Source organism: Diadema antillarum, unplaced genomic scaffold (assembly GCF_040938485.1).
Source record: "Diadema antillarum isolate AM-2024a unplaced genomic scaffold, OU_Dant_1.0 seq00001207_RagTag, whole genome shotgun sequence".
Taxonomy (NCBI): Eukaryota; Metazoa; Echinodermata; class Echinoidea; order Diadematoida; family Diadematidae; genus Diadema; species Diadema antillarum.
Genome location: NW_027272000.1, coordinates 73,457 through 100,109, shown reverse-complemented (window position 1 = coordinate 100,109; position 26,653 = coordinate 73,457). Strand labels below are relative to the sequence as shown.

The 26,653-nt window shown below is 40.7% G+C and overlaps 1 protein-coding gene across 1 annotated transcript; it reads left to right on the top strand.

Moving 5' to 3' along the window:
- The first annotated feature begins 898 nt into the window (after nt 1-898).
- On the top strand, nt 899-26,068 carry LOC139744748 (ubiquitin conjugation factor E4 A-like). Its single transcript, XM_071655171.1, is given in 22 exon segments — nt 899-996; nt 3,667-3,775; nt 5,089-5,179; nt 5,891-6,012; nt 6,901-7,065; nt 8,970-9,042; nt 9,045-9,116; nt 9,874-9,999; nt 10,002-10,075; nt 11,486-11,668; nt 13,032-13,149; nt 13,773-13,994; nt 15,177-15,446; nt 16,766-17,029; nt 18,322-18,475; nt 19,792-19,984; nt 20,417-20,530; nt 21,209-21,383; nt 22,231-22,307; nt 23,508-23,759; nt 25,149-25,306; nt 25,951-26,068. Coding segments are annotated over 21 exon segments (3,096 nt in total). The 5' UTR covers nt 899-996; nt 3,667-3,700.
- Nucleotides 26,069-26,653: the final 585 nt, after the last annotated feature.

Below are 26,653 nucleotides of genomic sequence, written 5' to 3'. Positions count from 1 at the left end.
TCCAAAGGGTATTTTTTTTAAGTGTCTCTTTGAGAAGCTTTATAACCCTTAAATGTGTAATTTCCCATATGATGTAGGGGCGAATATCATCAAAAACACATTTATGATGTTTAAAAGTCAAATAAGAGATATGACCTCCATTATAGAGAAGGCACGCATTGCACACAAGTCAATGGGAAGTATTCCTCCCATACAAGCTCTGCTGGTTTCTGTTGATCCATTCTGTCAAATCCATCCCTCCCCTCTCCCTACCTCCCCCCTCCCCTTACCCCTACCCCTCTACCCCCCCCCCAAAAAAAAAAAAACTCTGCTTAACTACTGTTTGTTTTCTTATTATGTTCTTGTGGTATAGATCATGGTATATAGAAACTATAGTCATTAGTATCACACAACTTTGAATGATTGTGTCATTTTAATGTATTTCTTTTGTTTGGGCTACCACGTTGAAACAGCTCAAAATACATCAAGTTAATCTGTTTGATGAATAAAAGTGGTTTACAGTAGTTTATTAGGCAATAAGGTGATGAGTACACACCCTTAATCAAGGATAACTATACCTGCATCTATGTATTCATCTTATGAAAAACTAATCAAAACTGCAAGATTTATTTTTGAAAAAACCCTAAGGGGCATCATTTTTAAAAGTGTCTCTTTGAGAAGCTTTATAACCCTTAAATGTGTAATTTCCCATATGATGTAGGGGCAAATATCATCAAAAACACATTTATGATGTTAAAAAGTCAAATAAGAGATATGACCTCCACTATTACGCAACGTACTGGTTTGTCGCGACCCCGGAAGTAGAAGTGACGGCATTCACTGTTACGGAAGAAGATTGACTCGTCATCATTCCACGGCGCGGCGGCCACTGCGACTAGACTGGCATTGCATTGCACGTATGCATATTATGGTTGTTTTGGAGCATAGCATGCTGCTGTAGTAGGCAACGATTCCAATCCTGCGAGGAAGAAGATCACATTTCTGCGTGATTTCAAGGTAAACACTGTTGAGTTGCTAAAATTTTCTTTTTCAACTGTATCTGCTGCCTTGTAATGAGTTTTATTTCCTAAATGCTGTGGGTTTCTAGCCGACTGTTCGATGTACAACCGGCCCGTAGTGCCGGTTTGAGCGCACACGCTCAACCTATACACGCCCAACCTCTGGCGGACGTTCACACTCGCTCACTCGTAGTGTAGTGTACTGCTTCACTGCACTGACACTGTAAACTACGTTTCGTTGCTATTGCAATGAGTGAATGAAGGAACGATTTGTATGTTTCATTTCTATCTGAAAAGATGGCTGGGTAACCGACATGATTCAGCTGGTCTCTCATGGTGTCCAGTTAAGTTGGATGTAGAAAATACAAATTGTAGTAAATTTAAGGCGGTTCCAATTCCATTCTGCATTCATTCACTGATTGGGTTATTTTACTTTTAGCTGCCTTGCCCTTGGCCCTTGGCCCTGCTTGCCCTTTTTGGCCTTGGCCTTGCTTGTCTTACTGTAGGCCCTACTATCAACTAGAGCTATGTAGAATAAATTTACTAAATAGCGGTAGGGACCTAAATGAAGCGGGGTCTTTTGTAGTAAATTCACGTAGGCCCTAGGCTAGGCCCTAACGTTACATGAGTTGTGAGTCTCTCACACATGACATGACATGGCCTAGGCTATGGTAACCGCGCAACAGCGACCCCAATACGTACTGACATACTGTTACCATGTTACAGCGCCCCGTGCTGGGGTTAGGCCTATCATGGGACCTCCATTTTAATTTGCCTTAATTAATTTTATGTCCTATCTGAGGGACAGAGTGTTTTGCCGCTTAGATCTAACAGCTACCTGAATAAATTTTACTACTACGTACTAGAATCTACTAGTAGGGTAACTGCGACCAGCAGCCCCAACGTACAACGTACAGTGTTGGGGCTGCGCCGTTTTGGCCTCGATATTTTAATGTTGTACCAAACGGGTGCCGTTCCGGCGCTGTATTTCCTTAATTTTTCAACAAAAACTACTGGGAATACGTACATGGGTCGACTAAACCTAAATGATTCACATCGGCGACTGTTTGATGCATTTCATTGCTTATGATGCAGAAAATGCTGTCTTATAAGGCAAATATCTTCAGCTCACCGATGCTCACTGAAACTCACAATCACTTGCACATGCGCACACAATGCATTCAGTGCAGTGCATTGACAGCTGTATTACTCGCTACATGATGCATATTCACCGTGCGATGATGCATTATTCATATCCTTTTGCGTCCGTAACGTTGACGTCATTGTTTACGCATGCGTAGATGCGTACTGATGGATATACACGTTCAAAATAGCAGCAAAGCTCTCCACTAGGGCAGACCGCCTACTCCTAAAAAATGTGGCAAATTATGCAGTTTCCAGATAAATTGGTGAGAAGGACCAAGGCAATGGGGTAGTGTATATTTCATTTTATATTGTCACTGTGTTTATGATGGACATTCAGCCATGGTTTATTTGTGAAGTTGCCGTATATGTGGCAATAGGGAGTTGTTCTTGATTCTCACTTGAACGAAACTGCGGGGTAGCCGCCAGGACCCCGCCGCAGAGCGGCGGGTCTCCGGGGCTACTAGTAGGGCCTACTACAGACTGTATGTAGAAGAGGGGACGATACTTTGTACATAACATTGTCATTGTCATTGCTGAGCAGTGGGACTTGGAAATGGAACCGGGGTCCATTACGAGAGGCAGACGTGCTACCGGTACCTAACTGTTAGTAGAGTCTAACTGTTACTGACTGACTAATGTCATAATGACGTACCCTGCAAATGGCCGTGTTTCCCAATTTATACAATGAATACTTCAAAAAATCAAAAAATATCCTATTCCTAGATCCAGACAATGAATGATATCCTACCAAAATGTAGTCATCTGTAGGATGGGGGGTTGGGTGTCCAGACACTTAAGACTCTCGCGTACTGACTTGCTTATTCTACTGTGAATACGCATTTACGCGCAGCTCCTCACTGACAAACAACTGTTTATGTAGGCACGTCATTGTCAAACCAGACGCACTTTACAGTACGCATCCGGTCCCACAACCTGTCCAGACACCCAATGACTTGGTATACAAGTTCAAGCTGTTCCTTGTGGCAGTATCAATTTTCTTTAAAATTTTATTTAAATCTGTCTATTTTTCTCAGTTATTTTGCAAACAGAATATTAGATTATAAGCAAATAGTCAAGAAAACCAGCGCTGGCAAAAACATGACCTCTTTGACTGAGGTAGGTAATGATCATTGTAGTTCACAACTGTAAATTACAACAACAGCAACTTGGCCACAGCTACCTACGTACTGTAATTGGCAGTGAACAATAATTCAGGTTATTTGCTGTGGTACCTGAAATTGCTGTTGTAAAGTCAGGCTTGACCAAAAGATCAGTCTGTACCTGTACCTGGTTTATGGGGATATGTTCCGCGGAGACTGTATCTGGCTCTGAGAAATCCCCTTCTTTGGAGGAGAGCCATAATTATGTCAAAAAATGATTACAAAAACCTCCAAACTGACATACATGCATTTTTATGTCTAACAAGGAGCTTACTTTGAGGGCAGGTATGTTAAGCTGCTTGTGTAGCCATCTTACACAGTATGTGTTATTATAATTTGCTCTTCTCCTTTACGTGCTGTAGGTGATTGTCGCTATCAGAGAGATCGCTGGTTGCCATGGCGTCTGAGGCCAATCCCTTCTCCCTTCTCTTGACTCCGGGTCAGGATGCCGGCAGCGCAGAGGCACCAAAAGTGAGATTCTGACCTTGATTTGATTTTTACAGGTTTCATTAGTATGATCTTGGGGCTTTTGGATGCTTTGAAAATGTTCTCAGAATGAGATTGCACATATCTTAAACTTTACATCATTGACAAGCTGTTCATGAATAATGTCAGTGGCATTTTTATATGGTTGGCGTGAGAGAGTGAATTAGATAATCATACCTGTGCAATCAACTAAACCCTTTGTCTTCAAGCATGTTGTGAAGTTACAAGTTAATGAATTTAAGTAGTGTGTGGTGGTGTGTGAGTTGAGTTCACTTGATATTGTGAAGTTACAAGTTAATGAATTTAAGTATTGTGTGGTGGTGTGTGAGTTGAAGTTGACTTAACCCGTTCCTTACGGGAACCTGGTAAACCAGGTTCCCGTGGGAGCAACTGATATACAAAATGAAGACAAGGGTGCCTGTTTCAGTGGCCTAAATTCATGTTTCTTTGTGTTAAAATGCTCAGGAAAGTGAGTTTGATAAAAAGATCAGAGTTTACTCTATCAGGATTTGTTCTCCTTCTGTTTGAAAAATGCGTGTTTTACAGTATTATGTACCTTTTCCTGATTTAGTTTTTTGCTTGTTCTGCCGTAAACTCTTTTACGAACATGTACATAGCGATCAAGGCTGAGATCAGTTAGAAATGCGGGTTCGCTGACTCCAGTCACCTCATTCAGGTACCTGATTTTGTGTAGAACAAAAGATTCTGAGAGCTCATCAGCGCACGCTCTATTCATACCTCGTTCCCGATCGATATTTCCATTGTTCACTGGCACATGTAGGGGGAAACAATGAACCGCGTGACTGCCTTCACACAGCTGGATTACCAACCTGTGTGCCTCTCTGTCGACGGGCGAAAAGAATATCGTTTGGGGGCATTTAAGGCACTCAGAGAATTGCGGAAGGAACGGGTTAATGTTTGCTAGCAGTTTAAGAACATCATACCAGCCAGACGGAAGAGACTTCATAATTCCTCACTGTTTCACTCATCTGAATGTTTTTGTTTGTCTTTCAAACAAAGTTTAAATCAAATGGACAAAAATGCCTAAAATTCTAAATTGTTTGTTTTGCTGTTTGTATGAATTTTTGTATTTCAATGCATAACCACTTATGAAAAAAGAAGAAGAGAAAGCACAGAGACATAAATCAGCAATGCCCTGTTCACATTGCCATCCTTGTGCATATCCACTGGAAGAATTTTGAAGGGTGAATGTTTGGAGCTTAATGTGAAATGGTTGTATTTGTGTCCTCTCTTCTCTCTCTCATCCCATCTTGTCTTCATGCATTGTCTGCGAGAAGGCTAGTGTCATCGAGGTCACTTCAACGGCCAGAGAGATCAGTCTAGTGGACTCGGTCATCCAGAAAGTCTTCCTTATTACCGTTGATCAAGGTGAGCATACAGGCAGCTTTCTAACAAATCGTTACATAGGAGCTTTTGCAGTAGTGATGTGGACAGTATTCTAGGTTTTGCATGTTGAGTGCAAACTTTGGTAGTTCGCATAGTTATGAGCGCGACATGTTGTTTTAAAGAAAGAGAGAGTAAAATGGGGCCATGTACAAATAATTTGCCCCACGAGCTCGACATACCCATGTCTGCTTGAATCCACAAGTTCAACCTTGCATTTGCCAGTCGGGGGTATCTAGTAAAATTTAATTCTGGAATCTAAAGTACAGTTTACCAGTATACTTGTGCCATTGGCCATTCATATGGAATGTATCCAGCTTAAATATGGCAGGTGCTTATTGATTTTTATTGCCTCTGTAAAGTTCAAGGTTTCAGGTTTTCAAAACGTTTCTTTTTGATGACATTATGCAGGGCTGCCATGTCCTTATGGATTCTGCAAGAACCTTCCTGAAAACTTCAATATTGCTTCATGTCTAGATATGAGACTACATAAGATCTCGTTGATCTTGGAACTTTTTTTCCCCCAATGAGTTGCATGTGGCATGCAGGGATCTTCCTGATTGCTATTTTAAACCTCCCTGACTTTGGTGGATGAATGTTGGCAGCCCTAAGTCATGAAATATATGATTTGATGATACCATGCTATGTCTTGCATCCATACCCCTCCCCCTCCCCCCCCCCCCCCCCCCTTTGTAGATGGCATAACCCTGGATGCTGGGATGCCTGCCCGCTGTGTATACCTGGTTGACATGGCTGACCAGCTGGAGAAGGAACACGGGGAGCAGTGGTCTTGGCTCTCTTGGGAGAACATTGACATGGTGAGGTCAAAGGTCATCTTCTCATGCCTAAACCATTGATCTCTACAAAAGGTAGCTGGATATATCAATGGCCAATTGCTTTGAAGCTACTGCGCTGCCGTCTTACCACGCATATCGCCCATGTCTTTGCTCACTACATCATACGGTCTTGGTGACAGTCTATATTGGAAAATGTGTGCAAGTCCCCATAGAGTGTGCCTGGTAAAGATGGCTGCGCAGCGACTTCAATTATTTGTACAGCTTGAATTGGGCACAGAGGGTGTGTTCGAGCGCTCTAAAGCGGACTGTACCGAACTGAAGTAAAGCATACCATACCGTACTATGCCAGATTTTGAAACTTTGAGCACTCTGTTGAGAAGTGTACCTCATGAGCTATTTTTAGAAGAGGTCAAGCATTTTGTAGCTAAAGGGTCATTCACCTTGTGCACTTGAACTACTTCAGCTGTCCAGAACAAAGAGAATGATGTCTTTGCATTGTGACGCATGCACATGATACGCGCAGGCTTTACATCAAACTTTTGGTACGCTTTTGGTACATTTTTGGAGGACATCGGGAAGTGGTCCACGTTTGGCTCGGTACAGTATGGTACGGTACACTTTAGGAGCGTTCGAATGCTCCTCTGGCGCCATTACGGTACGGTATGGTTTGCTTTAGGAGAGCACTCGAAAGCACCCAGAGATACCCAGATAACAGCCAGAGATCGGAAGCCTTAATGATGAATGCACCCGGAGAGTGCAGATCTCTTCAATTTTTTTCTAGTTTTAATTATCATCATTATTAGTATTCTTATTGTTATTATTGTTATTATTATTATTATTATTATTATTATCATCATCATTATTATTAATATTATAATTGTTATAATTGTTCTCATCCATTCCATTTAGGCCCTCTTTGAGAGACTGCTCCTCCCAGACCCCTCCTTCCACATCATCCACATGACAGACTCCAGCAAGCCTTGCCTGGATGACACAAGAATGGCCGGGGAGAAATCCATCATCAACTACCTGCTGGACTCCCACCAGAGGGCAGCAGACATGCTCAAGAAAGATGTGAGCCCCCCAAAAAAGACTCTGAACCCATTGAGGACGGGCTGATGTTGCTATAGCATGCGTTTCCCATAGACACCTGCCTGAGTATATATAGGGCCCCATTTTTTTCTCTTTTTCTTCTTTCTTTAAAACACCACAACTGCCCGAGTATACTCTGGACTCGTCATCAGCGGCTTAAATACTACAAGCTTCTGAGAGTCACATTTCATAATGAACGTGGTCCTCTTCATATTTGCGACTGTCCAGTTCAAAACCCGCTCAAGTAGCCCAAATGAAATTCCACTTTTCTATTGTATAGTAAAAGAGTAAGCTCAAAGTTTTGAAATGATGAATAACTTGTTAATATTGGACCATCCTAATCAATTCAAAAAGTGATTGAAATATGGAAGGGTCTAAGGAGGTGCAGTTTCCTAGAAAAGGGAAAAGAGAGGATTTGAAGATAAGGGTCACTCAGGCGTAAGTGTGGGAGTTATCTGTGAAAACGTTCTCTTTGACAGTGAAAGAGGCACTCATATGGGGGGAAAAAAAAAAGATAGGGTTCAGAAAAGCTGCTAACATCTCAATTTCCGTATTGTTTTAAGCCACCAAATTTTGACAGGAGATAGAGATAAGGTAGCTCTCTCTTGCAAGACAAACTTTAACTCTTTTTGTGCCACGTTTGCACATCTGACTCAGTCGACGGCGTGCCAACTTCGCATATTCTGCTCAAACCCACAAACCCCGCCCAAACCAATCGATAAATCGCCAAATGCTGTAATACAATGAAAGCTTTTCTCGCGCTTCCGTTCGTCTCACATGTAGCTTGCATTTATGTGGTTATTGACTATCAAGCGATGTTCTCTGATAGATTTGCATGTAAATTCTAAGTTATATGTCTGTATTTTGTGTGCAAAAGTCATGTCTTTACAGTAATATAGCTACTGGTCATTCAAACAAAACAATCATCGATTTCTAATACAATTTTCATCCACGCAAAGCTGGGAATTTTTTCAACAGCCTTGCTCACTACATGTCCAGCTTAACAGAAATCTATATAGCAGTAACATAGATTTGAAAAGCAGAATGCTTTCTCAAAGCATGACTACGTTGGTATCCTAGAATAATGTGGCACACAGAGGGTTTCCACCATGGCACATAAAACAAATTGAGTCAGTCAACCCAGATGACATATTTTGGTCCATTACAGAGGATTCTAATTTGCAACCTATTGTGGGTTTGGGGCTAGGCAGTCACATTTGGAGTCTAAAGCACACCCAATCAAACCGACAGGATTTTGCTTTTGTTAGCAGATATCTCGATTATCAACCCTGGGAGAAAGTACTCGGTAGTGTTCTTTTTGAGCATCTGCCCTGAAAAAAAGAAAGAAGTGGTGTTTTTCTAAAGACTTTTATACCAGTAGACAAAGAAGTTTGCCTTATGAGAGTCTGCCCCAGCTACAAATGTAAGTTTCCAAAATAAAAAAAAATGAATAAAATGATAAAGAATAGAGTTTTGACATGTGTTTACCTTACACTCCTGTAAACGCTACCTTCATTAATATCAGACATCAAAATTAAATGTATTGATCTATCGAACAGATACACGGTAGGTAGTAATAACCATGAAACGTTGCATACATAAGATATACCTGCCGACATTGCTTTTTGCTGTGTTTATGCAAGTCACAATCGCTGTTCTGGTATTAGACCTTCTGTTTCAATCACTTTAATATATGAGTTGACTTTTGAGAGAAATAATTTTCAGAGTATCTGGATCAAGATTATTGGGTAATGTAATGGATTATTGCATTCTTACTGTATGTACTTTCAAATTTACATTATTCAACGTCTAGGTAATAAATTTGAGTTGTATACGTAGGGCCACAAGCTGCACTGATTCAATTCTTTCCATATGTTTGATCGCAGTCCGCTGTTGCCGACTTTGCAGAGCGCTGCCAGAGGATTTGCGTGTCAAACGCGGCCACCTGCCTGCTGACGCCGAAGTGTACAATGACCAGAACACCAGGCAGCAAGTCCTGGATCTTCTACTACAGTCTTTCACTAGAGAGGAGGGTATGTCAATTTTTTTTTAGGTTTGTCTATGTGTGTGTGTGTGTGTGTGTGTGTGTGTGTGTGTGTGTAATCTTTTCTTCACCCATTGTCAAAATTTGGGGGCTGAAAACAAGATCAAAATTAAGATATCTTGTTTTTCTGGACTAAATTTTTGGGGACAGGCACTGCTTTCACTGGAAAATGTATATTATATTCAGCAATACTTCTGCACAGTAAGCCTGAGTGACCCTATTCTCTTTTCTCCCTTTTCTATGAAACTGCACCTCCTTACTCTGTCTTTTCAGTCACTTGTCGAATGGATTAGAATGATTGGATTTTATTAAAACAAGCTATATATCATTTTAATGGTTGACCTTACTCTTTCAAACTCTGTAGAAATATTAAAAGTCATTTTTGGCCTATTTTTTCGTTTGTTTTGAGCAGGCAGTCACAAATCATTAATAAACAATAATAATATAGTGGCCTCCTATAAAGCACCAAAGTCCATCAAAAATAATGCTCATGGCACTGTTACATACACTTAATCAGCATGAACAGTACATAAAACAACCATACCATAATCAAATAAGATAACTTATCGGAACAAATGAAATACAAAAACAAAACAAAATGCCACTTACACATGACAAAATTGATGTTGGAACATAAGAAAAACCAAACATATACTAATGATGCAGTAATATGTACAAAACATCATCAAATTGTAACAATCATACTTCATTCACAATTAGGAATGCCCCTTTTTCTATACTTTCAGGTGGAGACACCGCTGTCAAGTTCTTCCACGAGGTGGCCGATGCCATCCAACTCGATGACTCGCTCCCCATCGGCGAGGCGTTCACCCCCATCCTTGATCTTCTCTACAAGCAGATGAGCCACAGCCCCAACTGGTCAACCCCATGAACTTTGCCTACTGCGAGATTCTAGGCTTCTACGCCAGACACCCTCAGCTGGCACAGGTATGTTTGCCACGCACTGACCAATTAGATCACTCCCTCGTTGCTAGGAGCGGAGTCTATCTGCGGCACTAAATCCAAATCTTCGGACACGTTTCTGTTCCGTTGAAAGTCGGAAATTCATGGCCAAGAAAAACGCTAATTTCTTGCCTTCCCTTTGATCATTAATGCCTTGAAATTTTGGCAGATGATAGACGAAACATTACGTACACTACAACATTATGCCAACAACAGAAATTCAATGGTTTTGACCGATTTTGATGATCTGACTTCAAACTCGATTTTCTCGGCTCAGCTGTCAGCGACTTTCAGATCCTTTTGTTGTGGCGGGTCACAAATGCAGACCTGCACTTTTGAATGTACTCAGGCTGAGCAGTGAATGAAGATTTATTCAATTGAAGAAGCACAATATATCTGCCAATAGGTTTCCTTAAAGCTCCCTACACATATGATCAATTTGTCTTTACTCATGCCGAATGTAATGTAAACTTTACTATATGTGACCCTGCATCACAAAATCACCCAAAAGTTGCCAGACATGGATTTTTAGTGAAGAGCAGATTCTGAAAAGGCAATCTTTAAGCTTTAAAATGATGTATATCTCAATTCCAATGGACTCTCCTAATCTATCTTAATATTGGAAAGAAAGCGCACACTCCAGAAAAGTAAACTGAGAAAAGAGGCTCTGAAGTACAGGGTCTATTCGAGCGGTTATTATTCTTTTCCAAGGCATGCTGGCTGTGCGATGAATTGGACAAAAACGGGATCTAAACCACAGGAGCAACAACAATGAAGGGATTATCAGATTAAGCTGAAATTGAGCATGCTTTATAAACATACATTTTTTCTATAATTACTGCAAAATTTCAAAGCAGAAGCATCATCCTTTCTAACTTTATTAGAGTTGAAAGTAAAGAGTATATACAGGGTTTTTAAGAAATGAAAAGGGGACTCTATATTAAAGACAAACCTAATCACACTATTCTATTAAAAAGTGTTAAAACCACAATTTCATGTTCATTTTACTCCAGATTAGCTAGGTTGTACCATTCTAACTTTTTTCAGTCCTCACACAAAATCAGTGTGTGTGACTTTTTGTTGCTTATTGTGGTGCACGGTCACATATTCTTCAGTGAGTAGAGTTTGGTTCTGTGGGAAACCAGGGGGGTGTTTCATCAATTCAGTCAGCGCTGACAAGTGGTGAGTCTCTGACAATTTCAGCAAAATCTGTGGATTTGATTGGCTGAGAAGCTTTTGTCACTGACTTGTTACCATGGTGATTGTTAACGACTGACAACTTGTCAGGGCTGACAACTTTCATGAAACGGTCCCCAGTTGGTGTCAAGGTGTGGGGTGGCAAAGGCTTGACCTTTGACCTCCCTTGGCTAATTCATATTATTTGTTGTATCACAGCTCCTGATGGACCACATCACGCCAGAGGAGCCCAAGAATGCCAAGAGCTACGAGAAGACTCTCATTGGCTGTATCCTCTCCCTCTCCTGTCTGCCGCGAGATAACGGCTTGATGGATTTCTTTGACAAGCCGTCAAGGACGTCGGCCAGGGAGCACCAGGCCACGCAAGAATACGTCTGGAAAGTGAGGCTGGTGCTTCTTCTTCTTCTTCTTCTTTTTCATCGTATTCATTTTTTTTTCTTCTTCTTCTTCCAATCTTCTTCTTCTTTTTCTCCTCCTCCTTCTCCTCCTCCTCCTCCTCCTCCTCCTTCCTCCTCCTCCTACTTCTGCTTCTTCTGCTTCTTCTTCAGGGTACTCTGCCTACAAATTTGTACATCAGTCCTGAAGATTATTTCAGATATCCGCCTTTTTGTACATGCATCTGTGAACACTTCAGATGGTTACCGCATGCTCTTTATGAGAGAATAAGTGAAGAGAGTTCTTTCAATGCGAGAATGATGTATATAGCTCTCCTGCAAGTAGGACCAACAGCTGAAAGGGGAATTTCAGACAATTTTCATAATTTCACATCATGTAGCACATAAATTGATAGCGCCATGTATTGATTTATTTGAATTTATTGTGCTTCTTGAGCAGAGAAACCAATACTCTGAAAAAAAAACCTAAACAAGTCACACTGAACAAAGATGACATATGAGGCTTGTTTTAAAGACAAATTCACCTGTGTAGAATTTATGTATGCTTTTATCGTTCTTCCTTGAGCCCCCAGTCCTGTATTTTATGGTGAAGTTGCCATGTCATCATCCTTGTTCATTGTGATTTGTTATAGATTTTGACAACATTCCTATTCCTCATCCCAGTCACTATAAATTCTAAAACTCTGTACCCAGTATAACCAATAATTAGTTGTTCAAATGCAAAGTCAGAAAATTATCTGGAGGTTTCTATTAAGTCCCCTCCAAAAGAATTGGCAATGATGATCAAGTGGTGTATCAATGTGAATTACTGCTGGGCTGGGTCTTGAGCCTCATCATATGTGCATGGAAGCCTGCAGTCTTATTTGTGTAGTCTTCACTTCTCAGCCACGCAAGCTCCCCTACAAATGACAAGAGTTTATATCCCTGCTTACACAAACAAAAAGTAATTGTTATGACTGGGTGACCTCCAGCCTCTGATTATCTTTGTGACTATTGTAGTCAGTATCACTATTGTATCCACTATTTTGTACATGAAATTATGATAGAATATCATACCTTTGATCAATAATAAAATTTGGCAACCAGAACCCCCTTTTTTTTAAACCTGTAGAGGACGAGTCCTGAGTATACCTGGGCAAGCGTCTATGGGAAATGTGTGTTGTAGCAAAATCAAACTGTCCTCAACGGGTTAAATTCATCATTCCAAGGTAAATTATATGTGGAGACCCACTTGTAATTTTGGGGCAAAATGGAGGAAAATCAGACAAACAGGAATCAAGAGGTTTTGACGATGTAAGCAGTGCACCAAAATATATCGATTTGATCTTGTCTTGTCCCTTCCAAACCAGCCAATCGGCAAGCTGGCGGATCATGTCTACAGAATCATGCGCGCCCTCTTCAAGTCCTCGCCGGAGAACAAGAATCGCCTCCTCGCTTGGATCGGCCAATGCATCCACGCCAACACAGGTGGGCGGCGTCCCTGTCTCAAGACAGTGAGATGTTTACAGTGACTAGAACGTCACAGAGTTTGACAGTTTTATGGTAGAATCAAGCAGAATATAAATCATATACAATGTACCTTGAATGCTTATAACCTTTCCTTGCTACCTTTGCCACTTTTATGAAAGTGATAACTGTGACGATAATAGTGATGACAGTCATAAAGTTGTGTTAGTAGTATTTTGTAATAATGATAATGACCACTTTTATGATTATGATGATAATATAAACTATTCTACTACATTTAATGATAAGTAATAGTAATAAGAATTGAGTAATGATTAATACGAGTGATTATTATTGTCCTTGGGGTAGGAATACTCTATGCAACTCTTCAAGCAAGGGCTATTTGTCGTCAACCTGGTCATGAAATCTTTGGTTTCCAAATTGGATTTCCAAGCTATGTTAAGAGAAATTACTAAATTTGAATTAATCAAGATCTAATTTCCGGTCGTTTGTGCCTAATGGAAATAAAACGGTCCAGTGGATTTGTTCCTCTGGTCAGGGAAGGATGCACGGTAAGGGTTATCGGAATCATGTAAAGTGTCATCACCATTACTCTTTGCTTTCCTTTCTTTATTTCTCGTCAGGCCGCAAGAAGATGTGGGCCAGGCAACTGCCGACGTTTGGCATCGCCTTTGCCAGCGATGCCTTTTTCATCAACCTCGCGTCCGTGCTCCTCCGCTTCTGCGGACCCTTCACCAAGCCGGACACGACGGCCATTTTGTCAGTTGACCTGAGCTACGCCAGCGTCAATCTCCCGCAGGACGCCACGGATGAACAGATGAACGAGGCTGGAGTTCATCTTCTAGGTCATTCATTAATTTAGCTTCTGTTTCTCTTTGTACGATCGCTGTCTTTTCTTCTATTTTCTTTCCGATCTTTTTACTCTTTTCTCTTTCTCTCTTTCTGGACAAGGAGTGAGCAAGAGAGAGAAGGAGAGAGAGAGAGAATGAAGAGAGAAAGAACAAACTTAGTCTGAAAAAAATTTGCAGAATCTAAAGAATTATTTCATTGTGTTGTTGTTAGGCATTTAGAAGTTCTGGAAAGATGGTTACTGTAAAACATGATATATTCGCGGCATGAATTTTTTGCGAATTGGAGCCGACAGCCTTATTTGCGGCATAAAATTTTTGCGAACTGCCACTGGCATTCAGTACATATAATGTGGACAAGAACTTTCGCGTGCATTTTAATTTTGCGAATCTTGGCGCTCGCGAAATTCGCGAAATTAAAATGCAGGCGAAAATTCCTCGTTTTACAGTACTTTGGAGGGAATTGATTTGATATTTTTGCCTTGGCTATTGCCATATGATTTCACTTTTTCAACCCTATCGTTCATCATTCATCTGTCTGTTCATTGCGCGGTTCCTATATAAGAAAAGATGGTCAAATGGAAATGCTGAGTTAATTTGCCAACAGTACCTATCACATTGTGAAGTCACATGCTAAAATTATTCTCTGAATGTGTCCATGGTCCAGACGTCACAAACATTCAGACTTTGACCTCAAATGATGCCATCCTCCCTCCCTAATTCTGTCTCTCTTTTCTTGACATTGTCTCTTCATGGAAAAAAGCTTGTGATGTTTTGTGCAGCGTAACTTTCGTAGCTGTGTTGTCCCAAGCACTTCACTGATTTTTTTATTTCATGTATGTTGAGCTTCTTTGATTGAAATGATACTTATCAATAGAAGAATCCTTCATCAAAATATTCATTTTGTTCCTACTTTTTCAGCTGACATGCTTCTGTTGAAATTAACGTCGAGAGAGAATGCATAAATGTTTTTTACATTTCATCGGGGTCTTTCTCATATTTATCTTCCCGTTTGAAAAAATAAAGTAAATTCTGTGATATTTGTCATGATGACATTGATGTTTTTCAAGCGCTGCATACTTGAAAGATTGCCAAATGCGGTAGAAAAATGGATAAAAGAGGGCTTTGCACAAAAGGTGGAACATTCACAAAGTATTTCTTTTGATTCATCTCTGGCAGGTCTTCCAAAAGAAACCAGGATGGTCCGTAGGGAGGAGGGGGATGAGGGGGGCGAGGTCCCCACCCGTCCCCCGTACAACTTTGCCTCGGGAATCTTCTTCCTGACGCAGTCCTGCCTGCAGCTGGGGTTCCAAGCCCTCATCGATCGGTTCTATGCCATCAACCGGGAGCTGCACCACATACAGCAGGCCTTTCAGGAGATGGTCCAACAGATGGGGGGACCGACGGGGAACCCTGTCGTTGTACAGCTGCGTGACAGGATGGATAAAGGTAATATCAGTATTGTTAGGTGGGCTTTACATGGAAGCGAGGGGGTAGGATGCAACAGGTGCGTAAGGAAATAAAAGAGAAAGAAAAAAAAAAGAGGTTGTAGTATATGAAATATAGTCTGTGTCACTGGGTAGTACTGGTGGACAACAGTGCAGATTGATAAGGCCACTTGTTTAACCTCGCCCAAGTGCCTTTTTCAGCACACAAATGCTACTTCTCAAAACTTCGGTACACTTGCTGCTGTGTGAGACAGTGAATTACTTTGGCTAGTTCTATATTCTAATCCAGTGCCAAGGAGAAATTTTGAGAAGATACCTTGTCATGCCTTCTCATCTTTATGAATTAGGCATCTAAAAGTGTGTTTATGCAAATTGGCCTCTTTGCCACACATTTAAAGGGATGGTACAGTTTTGGTTGAGATGGGACTTCAGGTTTCAAACTTCTTTTGATGATAATTCTTTGAGATAATGAGAAATGTCTTATGAAATGTAAAAGAGCATAGAATTCTAAGAGGAATTTAAAGTTTTATTTGATGAAAATTTGTTTTGAAGTGGCTAAGATATCCAAACAAAGCAATCCTAATAAAAGGTGGATATATCTCAGCCATTTCAAAACTGACTTCCATCAAAGAAACTCTTAATTCCTCTTAGAATTGTATGCCCTTTAATATTTCATGAAAGTTGTTTCTAACTATATCTCAAAGAGTTAAATCTGAATCACTTATCTCAACCAAAACTATACCATCCCTTTAAGCTTCTTCATAGTAATGATATGTGACAGCTTCATTATCATTACCTCCGCCAAGGGAGGAGGTTATGTTTTCATCGGCGTTGGTGTGTTGGTTTTTTTGTTTGTTTGTTTGTCTGTGTGCAAAATTACTCAAAAAGTTATGAATTTATTTGGATCTAAACTTACAGGAAAGGTTGGGAATGACACAAGGAACAGATAATTGAATTTTGTTAGTGATCCGGGAATTTGTATTGATTTTATGAAGGATATTCGATATATTGGCAGGTATGGTCAATGAACTTTTGAGTTCAAGCTGCGCATATTTGAAGTTTGATGCGTGCACTAAAGTGTATGCTCTAGTTCCTGCTAAGGCGAGGCACGCTGCACAGCTGGAAGTTGATAATGTAACTGTAGGTAACAAAAGGTTCTGTTGAGAAATCTGGCGACTTTCAAGCACGCATACTTATGGGTGGAATGCTGATCTCTATGGAAGAACAAGATCAGTGGTGGAAATGAGCTTGGCAGAGGTCCACGCTTTCGGAGTGCTTCTCTAGCTTGTAATGTCTCAATGTTCCTTCTTATTCCCACAGCGATGTCGCTATTCCTGAGCATCAAGACTGCCCTCCTTGAGCCCCAACTCCTGGACATGGCCTTCAACCTCCACGTCGCCACGGCCCGCCTCGTCGCTCTGTACGCGACAACGGACGATCCCTCCGCCTTCGTCGTTCCCTCCCTGCCCCTCCCGATTAAGCCTCCCGCCCAGCTGAGCACCGTCCCCGAGTTTCTGGCTGAGAATCTCGTCACGTACCTCCAGTTCCTGCGGAGATTCAACGAGGCAAAGTTTGAAGATGGAGGTATGTGCCACTCTGTGTTAACTGCTATGTCATCCCTGGGGTTGCATACTAGACTAAAACTCATTTAATTTGATTTGATTTGATTTATTTTTCCCTGTATGGCATCAATTTACAATTCCATATTGTTAAGCAGTATCATCAAACATGTTTACATAAGTGGTACTAGACACCATGGCTATTTCCTACAATTTCAACAATTTTCATTATACATATACAATAGTATATATCTGTGACATAATTACATGCATCATTAATTTCCATACAAACCAATTTAAAAAGAAACAGCAACTAAGAAGCATAAATAGTTCATTTGATGGAATATAAGCATAGCCATGCAAAATTGTTCACATAATTGTTCACATTTTTCCAAACTTATTTGAGCTTCAACAGAAGAAAATTCCTCTTTTACATAAATGTATGTTAATATTTGGATGTTCTCCATCATTGTTACTCTATGGATTGAAACATAAAGAATTATGAAGGAGTGAGAACTTTTTTCTCACTATGCTTCCCTCTGAAAAAATGAATACTGTAAAAGTTGATTTTTTTTTTTCATTTTGTGCAGCCAGAGACTAGCATGAAGATGAATGCACATGCATATTTTTGCTTGTCATATCTTCCACTAATGTGTTGATTCCAAAAAATCAAAAAACTTGAAATTTATCTTACAGGCACGGGCACGGAAAATTACTCATGCAAATATATCCACTTTTTCAGTGATCTGTTATATCCTTCAACTGAGATTTGACCCAATTTTAATCCAGATTCATTTGTTAGCTTTATACCACTCTATTAAGTTCACCGGTGTAAGTGAATGGAATTCGATAAGCACTGCTTTGAAATGCAGCACAACTCTTTCTAGATTTAAGTGCTTACTGAAGCGCTCTTTTTTTTCGAACAGTTTAATAGCCATGACTGAGTAGACAACATACTTTTTATCTATCCTGTCTTCTATCCTTATGTATACTGCATGTGTGTGTGTGTGTGTTTGTGTGTGTGTGTGTGTGTATCTGTATGAGTGTATATAATATGTATGTATTATTAAATGTGATAGTGTTTTGTTTATCTACAGGTACTTGATTTCACACAGAATCATTTGTGATATATGTTGCTATTGTAAAGTATATAGTATTTTCATGTGTAGGCATTCTAATACAAGCACAAGATGCTTTCAAGGCTGCCTTTGCTCTCATTGTAAACGCCACTATTATTATGTTTTTGCGTATTATTTTGCCGAATAAATGGCCTTAATAAGCCTCAATCAATCAATCATTGTATTTCCCTTGCATCAGGTGAATCACTCAAAGACTTGATGACCTTTGTGACCGTATTCATGGGCAATAAGAGTCACATGACCAACCCCCATCAACGGGCCAAGTTGGCCGAGATTCTGGAAGGTCTTATGCCTGAGGAGAAGCCAGGCAGTCGTGGTATTGTCATCCCAGTGTGAGTTGCTTTCAGTGCCTTTCTCACCCATTTGCCCATCTCCACTCATCCCCCCCCCCCCCCAGCTCCTCTCCTCTTTGCACCTACAAGTTTGGCTTTGCTCCTCACCCTCTCACTCCTCCTTTAGTTTCTCCTCCAACATGTTTTCCTCCCAATCCATTCCTTCCTTTTGTTCCATGGCTCCAGCCTCCATTGCTCCAGCTTCTTTGGCTCCACCCTCCATTTCTCCACCCTCCTTGGCTCCTCCCTCCATGGCTCCACCCTCCATTTCTTCACTCTCCATGGCTCCTCCCTCCATGGCTCCACCCTCCATGGCTCCACCCTCCATTTCTTCACTCTCCATGGCTCCACCCTCCCTGGCTCCTCCCATCGTGACTCCACTCTCTATGACACCAATCTCTATCCATGGCTCCTCCCTCCATGGCTCCACCCCCCATTTCTTCACTCTCCATGGCTCCTCCCTCCATGGCTCCACCCTCCATGGCTCCACCCTCCATTTCTTCACTCTCCATGGCTCCACCCTCCATTTCTCCACCCTCCTTGGCTCCACCCTCTGTGGCTCCACCCTCCATTTCTTCACTCTCCATGGCTCCACCCTCCCTGGCTCCTCCCATTTTGACTCCACTCTCTATGACTCCAATCTCTATCCATGGCTCCTCCCTCCATGGCTCCACCCCCCATTTCTTCACTCTCCATGGCTCCTCCCTCCATGGCTCCACCCTCCATGGCTCCACCCTCCATTTCTTCACTCTCCATGGCTCAACCCTCCATGGCTCCACCCTCCATTTCTTCACTCTCCATGGCTCTTCCCTCCATGGCTCAACCCTCCATGGCTCCACCCTCCATTTTTCCACTCTCCATGGCTCCACCCTCCATGATTCCACCCTCTATGGCTCCACTTGCCATGGCTCCACCTTCTGTGACTCCACCCTCCATTGCTCCAGTAGGGGGTGGGGGGGGGGGGCAGTGAGGGGATGGGAGAATACAATTCAGGTCCTTGACACCCAAAAATGCTTGGCCATTTTTTTGTAGATCGGATGTCACACACAACGAAACTCAATCTATTATAACCACTTGCATTCATACTGCATTAGAGTTCAACTGCATTTTTTCAGTCAAGACTGTGAGAATTTATAATATGGAGAGATTTACAGTTGCCAAGTTAACAGATAACTACGTGATGTTTGATAGGAGTGACAAAAGAGAGTGTCATAATTTGTGTACTATGTTGACAAATGAATAGAGATAAAGCTCCAACAAGGACTTGTGATTATCATACTGATGGTGCATTTTGGGGATATTTTTTCCTTCGACAGCTTCCACCGGCAGAAAGCCTTCAACGCCCACCCTCTCGGGGAGCACATCTCCCGCTCCCTCATCAGCATCTTCGTCGACATCGAGTTCACCGGCGACCCCCACCAGTTTGAGCAGAAGTTCAACTATCGACGCCCCATGTACAAAGTGCTCAAGTACCTCTGGAGCATGCCGCAGCACAGGAACCAAATAAAGGTGAGACTCAGTGACAGGAGTTGATTGATTGATTATCTCTGCCAAGGAGGTTATTTTTTGTTGGCATTGATTTGTTTATCTTGGCATTGATTTGTTTTAGATAAGCTAGGCATCCTGAGAAATACATTTCAAGCAGGTTTTTATAAAGCTTTCAAAACATGTTTAGAAATATGGTTTTATCTTTCTATTCAAACAGTCATGGTCAAAACTGTGCCTATGATATACATTTGCTCAGTGGCTACCCTTTCATTTGTAATGCATTCTGAAATGTGTAATGCATTCTGAAATGTCAGTAATGCATTCTGAAATGCCTATAATGCATTCTGAAATGTCTATAATGCATTCTGAGATGTCTATAATACATTCTGAAATGTCTATGATACATTCTGTAATGTCTATAGTGCATTCTAAAATTTCTCCATTACACCTCAGATAGTAGCAGAGGAGGCCATAGCTCACATGGAGGACGCCGTGGCACCTCTGTTTCTGAAATTCGTCAACCATCTCATCAACGACTCCATCTTCCTTCTCGACGAGGCCCTCGATGTAAGTATGCAGTGATGATGATGATGATGATGAAGATGATGGGTAGTGTGATTAGGATGTTGATGGAGTTGCCATGGTAATGATAGAGTATGTAATGAAATAAAGGATGATGATGATGATGAGTAATATGATTAGGTTGGAGATTGAGTTACCATGGTAATGATAGAGTATTTAATGAATGATGATGATGATGAGGATGATAATGATGAGTAGTGTGATTAAGATGGGGATGGAGTTGCAATGGTAGTGATAAGAGTATCAAATGAAACAAACATCTTCTGAATTGAGACATGACTTATCTATTTGACAGATCTGATTATACTCTTAGACACAGAATAGATGCTTTTTATAAAACCATCAGTAGTAGTCAGTCTACAATGTTAGCATTTTGTGCTGCATTTTAATCAAAGATTCTGATGGTCTGAAATTTGATGGATGATGTTTTCAGGCTCTTTATCCATATTGATCTCACAATTGTTACACAAAACAAAAAATGGACAACTTTCTTTAGCTACATGTAATCCTATGTCTTTTTTGAAGCCCCACTTGTTAATTCGTAGAACAGAGAATGTAAACTGTAGTCTGGAGATAACATTGTCTCATGGACTTGTATAGATACAATGATACGAATAATGATTTGTCTTAACTCTTTTTTTTTTGGCCTTGACAACATCATAGTATGTGAAGCAGATCAAAGTGCTCCAGGGGCAGAGAGAATCCGGGGAGTGGATGCAACTGTCGCCGACCGATCGGCGCCAGCAGGAGGAGGCGCTGAGACAGACGTGTGGCATCGCGCGGTTCTACAACATCATGTCGAACGAGACCATGAGCACACTGGTCTACATCACGAGTGGTGAGCAAAAATGTAGAGTAATGAAGTAAAAATTGAATGGTAGAAGGTTAAACAGTGAACCACATATTCTTTCTTTTGTATGTACGTTGTATGTGGCCCTGAAAAGGGTCTACTTGCTCCCAACTTTTTGACAAGGATGTTCATGCCGTTTTAAGGAGAATTCTCTTTCATTCTCTTAAGAATGGCAACAACATGCTTGCCAAAACGTCAGGAGTGGGTAGGCCCTTTTCAGGGCTACATACACACCGAAGAAAGAGTATGTGGTGCCCCATTAAGCCTTCTACCACTCAACGTTCTACCGCCACGGAAGCCTTCAGAGATTTCCAAGATGTGAAAACAGGATTCATACGGTGGATACAGTAGTATACAGGGGAATACAGGAGTATACAGAAAGGAAAAGTTTCAACTGGCATGAAATGTATGTATCATGACCCTATGAAAATGTTAACAGAGTACAGTTATTTTACCCGTTCTATGCCAATGAGTGAACCGTGTACAAATTTCACACACATACCAATGAACAGGTGATTAATGTGGTATGCAGTGGGTTAAAAAGTCATAGCAAAAAGTAAAATGACATAAACAAAAATGGTGAAAGTATTTTCTGTAATCATATAAGGCAACGTTTACTGACATGCATTAATATTCAGAGAATAGAAATTATGATTTTATTTTGTACGAGCCCGTAAGTCATTGTGTACTCTCGTAAGCTCGTGTTTATAGAATGTATTTGATTGTATGTAGAGTTTGGAATTAAAAATTGAATTGCAACTGATTGACAAATTGCCCTACATCAACTTGAAAAAATTGAATTACAGAAATCACTGACCTTTCATATCTTTCTCAGAAATCACCACTATCTTTACCCACCCTGTGATGGTACAGAGGGTAGCCATGATGTTCAACAATTTCCTTCATAAATTGGTAAGAGGTGATCACATCTGTGACTTTTGATTGCGGGTTTTTTTTTCTTAACCTGTTGAGGACAGGCTGATTGCTACAACACACGTTTCCCATAGACACTTGCCCGAGTAAGCTCGGGACTCGTCCTCAACACGTTAAATGATGTTGTGTACATACATCCATGTCAACACATGAAGAGTTTGACTGCAAAACAAGTTATCTCCATTCTAGCCAATTTTAGATATTTGAAATTGAACCAGTTGAAAAACAAAGAAAGTGCTACTACAGAAAATATGGGATGTCTTTTCATAACTACTTTGAGAATACTCTGCATTATGCAACAAATGAGGTACAGTTGTATCACTGGAAAAGATCTATTTTGCTCTAGGTGATGGTGGTCTTCGTTTGAATTTAAAATAAATGGGGCTAAATCTGTTTTGCGATCAAGCTTTCCACATAATTCCCTTCTCTTTTGAGCAGGTTGAGAATGATGTGGAGTCTCTTTTTCTCCATGAGGTGCCCATAGCCTATTGGTTAAAATGGGAAGAAAATCACAGTGCATCTTCTTTTTTTTACAAGGACGTAAAGATTGCACATTCAAAATTGTAAATTTGAATTCCCTGATTGTTTTCCAACCTCTCTTCTTTAAAGCTCGTATAGATTTTTTTTTTTTTTTTGTATCCCTGTTTGGTCTTCATACGTGCATATCAGTAGTAATGATGATGATAATGATAGTAATCTGTAAATCTTCTAAAGCACCTATTACAAAATGCTTTAGAGGTAATAAAAGTAATGAATATTAACAATTAAATAAAGGAATTATCGTCTTGAAAACTTTTTCCTCTTTAGACCCTTGGTTGCATGCACATTGGGTCTTGTGCTGATGCTGACATTGTTTTAAAGTGTTTTGCATGACATCTGTTTCTTTCAATTTTATTTGAAGAAACCGCACATTACAAGCACTACTTGTACTGCTCTTTGCGTGTATGTGCGTGTGTGTTCCTCCAATTTTGGCAGAATTATGGGAAATATTTTTGTCTTAAAATAATGATATTCGCCACTTGATTTGACTATATCGTTATCTGACCTGTATACTTTGTTAATTTGTGTTGTAAATTGGAAAACTAAGTAGATAATTGGAAAGTGAAATAAATCATTTGAACATGAAATAGATTTTGAATTTAATTGAAATTGAATTGGATTGCCTGTCAATCAATCAAGGTTGGTCCCAACAAGATCACCCTGAAGGTCAACGACTTCGAGGAGGTGGAGTTCAACCCCAAGCAGCTGGTCAAGGACATCTGCCAGCTGTACATACACCTCGGGGCGGCCGAGAGCTTCTGCCAGGCCACCGCCCAGGACGAGGGCAACTACACGCCGATGCTGTTCGTCCGCGCCGACCGCGTCCTGCAGAAGATCGGCACAAACCTGGAGGTCATCGAGGGACTGGCGCAGTTTGCCAAGAGAGTCAAGGTGTGTGGGATTACTATATATGACATAATACATGTATTTAGCAATTCTAATTTTTTGTGAATCGGAACTTCCGGACAATTTCATGAGTGGTTAAAATTGGCAAGCATGGAATATAGTAATGATTGGAAAAATGTACATGTGCATGTCGCTTTCATATCGGGATTAGACCAAATATTTTTATCGCATGTTGTTCAATTCCCGAGTAACACCTGCCTCAGAAAAGTTGCGGAAATAAGAACCTCGCGATATTGAAGATGGTTCTGCAAAGCAGACCGCAGTGAGTGCAGCGTAAGAGACGACCACGTAGCATTCAATTCTCGCATCTCGCAATCCATGTGCCCGTATGTGGTTCTTTCTGGGAGACGGGTTAGCAATGATAGCTAGGCTAGACAGATCCAGAAATGCTGTTCGTGCTAGTTTTACTAACTCATCCTTCTTTTTCCATTCTAGTGGAATGCCATGGTAAGTTCAATATTTATGTACCTCCGTCAAGGAAGGAGGAGGTTAAGTGATCATGGGCGTTGGTTTGTCTGTTTGCAAACTAACTCAAAAAATTGAGTACGGATTAAAGTGAAACTTGCATAAAAAGTTGATATTGACACATGGAACACCTCATTCAATTTTAGTAGTGATCCAGGAATTTTTATGGATTTTTGAAGGATTTTTCATCTTTTGGCATATAAGGTCAACGGACTTAGGGTTCAAGCTGTGCATACTGGAGGTTTACATACAAAAGTTGTACGCCCACTAAAAAGTGTGCTCTGCTCGGGCAAGGCAACGTGCAATGAAGTAAACAAAATGCTTCTATTTTGGGAAATATCCTGCGTGTAAGGGTGGAAATGAGTTGCTAGCTTGGCGGAAGTCTGTGCTCTCTGAGTGCTTGTCTAGTTCTTCAATCGGTCAACTTTCGTTCTGTGAAACTCACTTGCTGCCTCTGCCATCATGGAAACGGCTGTTGTGATCATATCATTGTAACAGTTTCAGTACTGCATTGGAGCGGTATACACATGTACCTTATTGCCTTTAGTGTATATCTCTTTGACGGCGACCCAGAAGTGGGAAAATATGCATCTTGTTGTATGGATGTTGGTGGAACATGGATTATGAAACATGAGAAAAGGAAACACCTCTCTGACTTGGGTCCACTTAAATTCTTCAATCTGTTTCGTACCAGACACTTAAATCATCTATATCTCTGTCTATGTGTATTCATTTATCTGTCAATTTGTTTATCTCTCCATCTATCAATCTATCTGTTTATTGATCTATCTGTTTGTCTATCTGTATTCATCTATCTGTCTCTCTGTCTGTCTACCTATCGTACTATCTGTCTCTTTCCATATATATTCATCTATATTTGCATGTGTTATGTTTCTCTCTAAAATGCAGGAACTGAGTGAGAAGAAAGAAGTGGAAGAGGAACTGTTTGCGGATGCCCCAGACGAGTTCGTTGACCCCTTGACCTTTACCCTCATGACTGACCCAGTGACCCTGCCAACATCTGGAATGAGCATCGATAGGGCCACAATAGCTCGGCATCTTCTAAGGTGTGTATGAAGTGTATCACCAGCAGAGTACCATACCTTTGTGATATCCAGGAGCCAAAGATTTGGTTAGATGACTTAACATCCAGAGAGAAATAGATATACTGTAAAAGTGGATATTTTTGCATTAGTAATTTTCGCACGTGACCAGGTAAGATGAATTCCGCATGTTTGTAATTCCATGGAATAAAGGCATTAACTACTGGAATGAGTGGCAAGCAAAAATAATTGCATGCTTTTATTTTTGCGCCAGTTGCTGGTTCTTCTGCGAAATGTGTGAAAATGTCCACTTTTACATTGAGATAAATATATAGATATATAATATAAAAAATAAGTGTGTAGATATGTCACAATGAGAGAAATATGAGTATATACCAAGGAAACAAGTATATGAATATATTTCATGTCAGCCCATATAAGAATGATGTATACAATCTATGCACGGAAGAATGTGAAGTCTTTCATTTTTTAGATGTATGCCCATCTTATTCCTGTTGTCATTTTTAGATGATTTTTAAAATTTGTTTATTTTTGTAATGATTGGATGATTTGTAAGGGTCACTTTTCTTTACCTTGGTGGAAGTATTGATGAATTTCATATAAGTTTTGCCAATCACGTTTTCCCCTGTTTCCCGGTCTTTTTGCAGTGATCAAATCGACCCATTCAACAGGAAGCCGCTGACCATGGAGGAGGTAATACCAAACGCGGAACTGAAGAAGCAGATTGAGAAGTGGAAACTGGAACAGAGGGAGAAAAAGAAATAACCCGCGGCCGAAGACATTCAAGTGGCTTATCATTCATCAACCCAAGGGAATGTTTCAAGCCTTGAGTTGGCAAACCACGGGAGTGGCATGGCATTTGGGAATTTTAGGTGGAGGGAATATATATGGAACACGGAACTGAGGCAGTTGATTGAGCAGAGGAACCTGGAACAGAGTGAGAAGAAGAAATAACTCACAGCCACAGACAGTGGGGCAGACATATCGCCGCTTGTCACGCATCAACCCGCAGAAAGTTTCAAACTCTGATCGAGTTGACAATCCAAGCACGAGTGGCAACGTTCCTGTGGAATTTTATGAACGTTTCTTGTGAGAGACGTCTGTTGGTGTCGTGCTCCTTCGCTGCCGGGCTTGCGATGATATCTCGGAGGAATTGGACAGGTTTTCCAAGAGGTCGCCAAGCCTTTTAATGGTTAACAAGCAATTTCTGTGCGTTTTGGCAGGTACATGTAGAAGTTACAAAAGAGTATATCCTATTTTTCATATTTATACATTGTCCTGCCTTGTACGAGGTAGACTCTCCAGACCCATTTGGGAATAACTCTTTTTAATATCATTATACTCCTTTCC